The sequence below is a fragment of the Kogia breviceps genome, chromosome 9 (assembly GCF_026419965.1).
Source record: "Kogia breviceps isolate mKogBre1 chromosome 9, mKogBre1 haplotype 1, whole genome shotgun sequence".
Taxonomy (NCBI): Eukaryota; Metazoa; Chordata; class Mammalia; order Artiodactyla; family Physeteridae; genus Kogia; species Kogia breviceps.
In genome coordinates this window covers 14,335,846-14,343,400 of record NC_081318.1, presented here as the reverse complement: position 1 = coordinate 14,343,400, position 7,555 = coordinate 14,335,846, and the positions used below count along the sequence as shown (strand labels likewise).

At 56.5% G+C, this 7,555-nt stretch overlaps 1 protein-coding gene across 23 annotated transcripts in view; it reads right to left on the bottom strand.

Moving 5' to 3' along the window:
* The window catches only part of HIPK2 (homeodomain interacting protein kinase 2), a 202,101-nt gene that overhangs the window by 12,739 nt on the left and 181,807 nt on the right, over nt 1-7,555 (bottom strand). For 21 of the 23 annotated variants that reach the window (XR_010842062.1, XM_067042011.1, XM_067042026.1 and 18 more), the window contains 2 exons: nt 6,671-6,915; nt 721-854 (listed from right to left, as the gene is read on the bottom strand). Coding sequence is in view for 21 of the 23 variants with exons in the window: in XM_067042011.1 (XP_066898112.1) it covers nt 721-854; nt 6,671-6,915 (379 nt within the window). In the remaining 2 variants the exon portion in view is untranslated. Of the gene's footprint in view, nt 1-720; nt 1,517-6,670; nt 6,916-7,555 lie in introns of those variants that run through there. The other 2 variants (XR_010842063.1, XM_067042027.1) reach the window with 2 other exon arrangements.

Sequence of the window (7,555 nt, the reverse complement as noted above, 5' to 3'; positions counted from 1 at the left end):
ACTGTGAAGTCCTGCCCCCTAAACTGCGGGCTCTCAGACACTTCGCTGTCTGAAGTAATAGGTACACGTGAAGCAGCCCTCTCTCACCTGGAGAACCTAAGTTATGACACAGACGCGGCCTCGGTTTACAGCCCAGGGGCACCGCTTCCGATGAAGGGCTTCTCAACACAAACTCCCCCTTATCTCACCTCTGAACTTCTAAGGAAACAGGGCCCGGAGTGCACTTTGCAACCCAGACCTGAGCGACCCTCTCCACACAGGCTGAGCGCGGCCCGTGGAGACTCTGTCTTGTTTACACTCCCCCTGAATGTCACCCACCTTCTCCGAATCCTCTGGCTCTTTTCCTGGGTTTGAGGTCCCTGTGGGAGGCCTCCTTCACTGTAATGACTCACTAGGCCCAGCATGGTCGGACTCTGGGACCCAGACGCAGTGTTTTACCCTTTGCTGGGCTGAAATAGCAAGGCGAGGGCCAGCCTATTTTTAAGCTCTGGCACCACGTCACTAAGTACTTCGGAACGTCAGACGTCAGACGAGTCATTTTGCTTTGGGCCGGCTCTCTGTGAATCTGGGATCCGCCTTCCGCAAGGTGACCCACAACAGAACGAGAACACCAGAGGTCATTCGGGGCGCCTCCTGCCGCCACGGGAGGGGCTGAGGCTCCGGGAGGTGGGCAAGGGTCCACCCTGGCGCCCCTGGCGAGCGGCCGTCGGGTGGGCTTACCTGGCTGAGATTGAGAGGTCGCTGCTGCCGGTAGGCAGTGGCTCCAGATGAGCTCCCTGAAGAGTGACCGCTGGTGGAGGTCACGTTGCTGGAGGACTTGGACTTGTAGGAGGACGAGTGGTGACTGGTGGTGACTGCGTTGGGAGAAGGAAAAGGTCACAGGTCCATCACAGGCCCTCAGCTGCCCGGAAGACCCTACTCCGTGGGGCACAACAGTGGTCTTCCGAGAACCCCTTCCCGAGACTGGGAGGCCACCATTCAGCAGCGGCGCCCCCAGACCCGGTGACGATGCCGACTCTGGGCTGGCACCTGGGCTGCGGCTTGGGAGCAGCACTGGTTGGGAGCCAACGCTGCTGAACTTTAGAATTACTATCTGGTGACACAGAAAAGTGTAAGGAGAGTCTGAGAGACAGAAGGAGAGCTCTCTGCAGCTCCTCGTGTCCCAGCCAGGGGTGCAGCGGGGGGGCCATCTGCCGAGATGCAGAGACACGCTGACAGATGCAGCAGGGTACAGAAAACCGAGTCTCACAGGAGCGACTACATGTCCCAGGGGGAAAAACAACCGGAATGAAATGAATAGGGCGAGGAGGTTTGTATGGAAGAAACCCTTCTAGTCAGTTTCGGTGCTGCGTGGTCTGTGAACACCAGCTCCTGGCAGGGTGTGGCTCGTGTCTCCAGAGGGCAAAAGGTCAGAGGACTGTACGCCCGGGTACAGCATGTGCAGAATCGAGTGCGACTATTCGCCTGCCTCTCAGTGTCTCTCTTGACGTCAGACGTTTCTGTGCTGAAGCTCTGTCTAGATCAAGAGGAAGTGATCCACAGTGACTGCCAAGAAGCCTTTGGCTCAGGGAATCCAGACGTCCGCCAAAACCTGCGCTGTCCTCCGCAGACTTCCTGACTCTAAAACCACTCACGTTTGAGGGAGCTGCCCGGAGTGGGGCGTTCAAGAGGAGACCCTGGTAGCTAAGGGAGAACCGGCAAGACGTACACAGGACCTCAGAGGCAGGTCTATTTCTTGTGCTGTTCGGCAGAGAATTCAGAAGACTTACTGGGGCTGAACATCGTTGGGAAACACAAAAGCCTAATATGGTATCAGTCAGGTACCCTGGGGTCGTGAGTGTAAAATGGGCAAATCTGGCAGTTCTTGGGGGTGAAGGATGCTAAGAATTCATGAAGCACACATAAGGATCAGGCCCTTGACATAACTGGGTTGGCTCAATTCTATTACGAATCCCAGGGTGATGAGATCGAAGTCAAAGAGGAGACGCCTGAGGCTGGGGCCGGCAAGAGAGAATGCTGATGACCGTTGATGGAGAGAAAGCTGAAAAGTGAAGGCGAACCAGAAACCGGGGGACAGGAGACGGGGAAGCACAGTGAAATCAAGAGGAGGCTTCTCCTCCCCGAGGCAACAGTCCCCCCCCCCACCTCAAGTAAAGGGAGAGCTGCCTCACTGGGAAGGGGGCAGTGTGTCCTAACAGAGACCCCAAATCCAACTGTGGTTTGGGGCCCAGCGGCCCTCCCATCCTACCCACTGAAGCGCACCCCACTCGGGGGTGCCCAGGAATTCGTATTCTTCACAAGCTTCCCAGGAGAGCAGGAGCCAGCCAGGACTCCGTGGGCACAGCTGACCTGCACTGTGGAATCGGGGTCTGGTGCTCAGGCCAAGCTTGGTTAGACTCTCAAAGGCCCTCCAAAGCCTGGGGGGTGGAGGGCGGGGTTCCGGGGACCCACTGCAGGGTGAAGGACGCAAAGCTGCAAATGCTGCCTATCAGGAGAATTCTGTCTCCGTTGATCAGCCACGGTGCCACTGTGAAGGCATCCAACTCCTTCCTGCCCTGCAGCAGATCACTGGCTGTGTCTGCTGCCTGGGCCCAGCTGTGAATGGCACCTCTCCGCCTATTTCAACTCTCTGGGCATTTTGTGGTAATCATATTTGAGGGAGAAACTCTGACTGCAAGGGATCCATAGTGTGAGGCTGGCAAGTGAAGAAATTAGAGGGCTTCAGAGGAAATGGTGTCAAGAACCAGGCTACCGTCATCGCGGGGACAGGAAGTGGGGTCAGAGCTTGTCAGGTTGCCAGAGCAGGGGACCCCAGAATCAGGGAGGGGGTCCTGAAAGGGACCAAGAGACTAAAATAGTAATTTCCTTCTGCAGAGAAAGTGACCATGGAGTGGAGAAGGCAAGTGCTGAAGGTCAAGTTCCGGAGGCGTATTTCGGAGCTGGGAGGACAGTACAGAGCTCTCTGCTCGAGCCTTGCCTAGCTGCTCTCATAGATCTGCTGCCTGGGAACAGCACGGGGTTCACGGATGGCCCCTGGTGGCCCTGTCTGTACAAGGCGGGTGGGAGAGTGCTTCAATCCTGGGTGAGCCCTGGAGGGACAGCCATATGGCTGTGGTAGAGTTAGCTAACCTCCCTGTGCTTCCATTTTTTTTTTTTTTTTTTTGGCAGTACGTGGGCCTCTCACTGTTGTGGCCTCTCCCGTCGCGGAGCACAGGCTCCGGACGCACAGGCTCAGCGGCCATGGCTCACGGGCCCAGCCGCTCCGCGGCATGTGGTATCTTCCCGGACCGGGGCACGAACCCATGTCTCCTGCATCGGCAGGCGGATTCTCAACCACTGCACCACCAGGGAAACCCTGTGCTTCCATTTTCTTAAACGGAAAACTGGGAAAGTAATGGTGACTACACGTAGGGTCGTTGTGGGAATTACGTGAGTTAATGCACGCAGAACGCTTAGTACCTGGCACGTGTTAAGCGCTTAAAGGTGTTAGCTGTATTAACTACGGTTGATGTCTTTATTAGCGCCCTGTCCCCTGGCCAAAGCGGATGCTCAGGGAACAGCTGTCTGCCCCAAGCTGGGACCAGCAAGTTCTGTTCGCTGGGACTGGGAAACTGGGAGCCCGGGGCTCACTGGGTCAGGGTGAAGCAGTGTCCAGAGAGCAGGTGTCGCGCCCCCAGTGGCTCAGATCAAGGAGTTCTGGTTCCCGCCCCGCCTGGGACTTAGCTGTTGAACTTTCTCTCAGCCCTGCACCCTTCCAATACATTCCTTATTTGCCTTAAGGCAGTGCAGAGTTCACGCGGGTGCCTCCCAGAAGAACCTTACCTGACCCAAGAGACCCGAGGAGGCTACGTGAGAAATCGGATCCTTCCTGAGCTGAGACCCACAGAGGGGATTAGCACTGAGAGAAAACGGACCGCCACCTGCACAGCCTCCGTCCTGACCTGAGGGGGCTCAGGGAAGCCTGGCAGCCCAGCGGACGTGGCTGAAACGCTTCTCACCTTGGCCGCAAATGGGCCAGCGGGGCCCCAGGAGGCTAAGGAAGGCTGCTTTGCTGGATTACTCCAAGCCTAGGACGACTGGGCTAACGGAGGATATCAGCGTTGAGAAGGACCACGTTCTGGGGGTGGACAGGCACCAGGATGAAGTTCCTTCCTGCCCCTTGCCTGTCACTAGAAAGACCGTGCAGCGTGTCATCGCAGGGAACATAAATCTCTCTTTACATTGGGAAGCTATACCATGGGCTTCCCCAGAGACAGTGGCACTAGGTGCCTTAGAACCAGCAGCCTTACTGAGAATAACCTTCCTTTTTTTGGGGGGGGGTGAAAACATCCCTGAGAGATTCCCAGCCCTTCAGCTGTAGCAGTCTTTGTGGAAATGCAGTGGGGAGAGTGCTCAAAACCGCCTCGGGGGCTTCCCTGGTGGCGCAGTGGTTGAGGGTCCGCCTGCCGATGCAGGGGACACGGGTTCGTGCCCCGGTCCGGGAGGATCCCACGTGCCGCGGAGCGGCTGGGCCCGTGAGCCGTGGCCGCCTGGCCTGCGCGTCCGGAGCCTGTGCTCCGCAACGGGAGAGGCCACGGCAGTGAGAGGCCCGCATACTACAAAAAAAAAAAAACCAAACAAACAAAAAAAACCGCCTCGGGTGGCCCACAGCTGGACGGCTGATGGTGGAAACGGGCAACGGAGCGTGACAGGCGTGACCTGTGCGCTCCCCAGAGCTGCCTCCCCAGCTCTCACCATCGTGGTTCCCCACAGGAAACTGTTGCGTTATGTGGGGCAAAGCTGGCCCTCAGTCCCCTGACCTGTCTTAACTAGGGGGTTGGACTAGTCTTAAAATTTCAGTACCTCTCAATATTGTCACCTTGAGTCACCTTTGGCACCCGATGCCAGCACCCAGGCCGACAAAGTTCCGAGCTGGAAGACATCTAGCCTGTGATGATCTGGCCGCTGCCTTGTGCATCCTCCACCGTATTCAAAAGGCCAAGGGAAATTCAGCACCAGCTACCTTTCCCCCTACTTTATCAATTCCTAGAGGACCTGCACAAGGTCTATCCTGAGCCGGTTCTTACAGACCATCGTCCTGAAGTGTAAAGGGACCGTTACCACTACAGAGTTCCCCTGAGATGTCCTGGAACATGGGCATCCTCGATTTACAACACGCATCGTCTCCTCCTGTAGGTCTACAGTCTCTGATCTGAAATCCCTGGTGTCACTTTTTTTTTTGTGTGCCGCACTGCGTGGCTTGTGTGATTTGAGTTCCCCGACCAGAGATGGAACCCGGGCCCTCGGCAGTGAGAGCGCAGAGTCCGAAGCACTGGACCGCCAGGGAGTTCCCTGAAATCCCTGGGGTCAGACACTTTTGAAATCAAGAATTTCCGATTTTAGAAGCTCATGTGGTATATATTCAATATATTAGGTTACCCCCAGTGGAGCCCTGTGCACTACCACGTAATTTTAAAAAAGTGATTATTTCTGCTGGGACGTTTCACCAAGTGGCACAAATATGACTCTGACACAAACAGGAATATGACACAGGAACTATAAATAGTCTCTGGTTAGTTCAAGTCGGGTTTTACCAACTGACTTTGCTGTAAACTTAAAAATCTGGTTTTTGGGGCTTCCCTGGTGGCACAGTGGTTGAGAATCCGCCTGCCGATGCAGGGGACACGGGTTCGTGCCCCGGTCCGGGAAGATCCCACATGCCGCGGAGCGGCTGGGCCCGTGAGCCATGGCCGCTGAGCCTGCACATCTGGAGCCTGCGCTCCGCAAAGGGAGAGGCCACAACAGTGAGAGGCCCGCATATAGAAAAAAAAAAAAAAAAAAAAAAAAAAAAATCTGGTTTTTGGAGCTTTTTGGATTTTAGATTACAGATGAAAAGGAATACTTCCTTCTCTTCCTGTTCGGTAAAAGGGCTGGTCTTGAGGTTTTCAACAACATAGCCTTGAGACCTTCACTGTTAATTAGGCAGGAGAGCCCTTCACACCAAGCCGTGTGCACTTAAGGCTGCGATCTTTATAACCGGGGTACGTGCGGGGCTACCTGAGGACTTGAGGGTGCACGGCAAGCAGAGGTTCGAGGGCTCGATGTCCAGAGTCTCACCTTTCAGATGTATCTTTTCCTAAACAGATGCACCGGCCCTGGGACCCACCGGTTCCCTTACTCGCCTTCTCTCTCACATTCACCTTCTCCCATATTACCAAAGAAAGGCTTCCTGCTCACTCTCCTGAATGTTAAAATGGTGCATTGCCTCCAGATGTGAGAGCCCTAAGGGGCGCCCAGATGGGATAATTCCAGAACAAATGGCGCCTGAGGGACAGTCCCGCGAGAGCAAAGACAAGCCACTCTCAGTAGGAAACACCGAGGGCCGAGCAGGCTTGTTTTCGCTCAGGCGACCAACTCTTTGCAAGCTCCCTATACCCCATCCATCCATCCATTCATGAGACACAGTTTAGAAGTGAGGTGGCCATCACAGGAAGGACTTTCTCTGACAGATGTGAGGTCAGCTCTGGCCTCCTGGGCTGACAACAAGGAGTCTTCTTGAACAGGATCCTTGGGTGAGGATCCACTACCACCCGGGGCTTAGCAGCTCTCCCGTTAACAAGATGGCGAGCAGCAGGGAACCAGAAAACCGGCCTCCGGAGAGATGCTCCTGGCCGCCCCGGCCCCAAATTACCTGGCCCCAGGCTATCACACTCCACCAGCGCCTCGCTGGCCTGGGTTTTCAGGGGCGGCACGATGATGGTCCGGGGGTTCCCGGTGCAGTGCGACTCCAGGCTCCCCTTGGTGTCGAAGGCGGTGGCGTTGTGCCCGGGGCGGTGCTGCATGGCGTAGGGGCTGGTGATGCTGGAGGAGTCGGAGTAGGGAGAGTCGTGGACCGTGACACAGCTGATGACGTTTTTTCTCTGCTTGGACACAGGGCTGGAGACGGAAAGGGAGAAACCAGGACTGTGAGAGGCTGGGGAGGGAGACGCCAAACTGACGGCGAAGAGCCTCTCTGCGCTCTGGGGCAGGCAGAGCCGGAGACGGGGGAGGAATGTGACTTCTGCTCTCCAGAACCCTAACGGGGACGCACAAGTGTCACCAGTCTGACCAGTGGGGGTGGGGGAGTACGGGAGGACGGGAGAAGGGGCTGGACGGGGGCTCACAGAAGCTTCTGGAAATGGGGGCGAGAGGAATTTCCGGGCAGGCCTGGGCTGTCCCCTGTGAAGCCGGGCTCGGCTGACCTACCAGGGAGGTGCGTGCAGCACACAGCTGTGTGGCAGTGCCCTCTGAGCCGCCGGAAGGGGACACGAAAGCAAACAGAGAACCCAGCCAGACCCAGGCAACCTGAGGCCCAGGTGTAGGAGAAAAACACCGCCGGGAAGGGAACAACATAAGCTCGTGAGGCTCGGGACCTGGAAGACCCAGCCAATTTAGGCAGGAGGGAACAGGACATCCAAGAGGAACCGGGGCGGGAGAGAGTGAGGCTCTGAGCACGCTGATCCCACACACAGCAGTGACCCAAGACCTCTGAGCGCCCTTCTCAGGAGAGGCCCGGCCCTCCTGCAGCTTCCCCTCT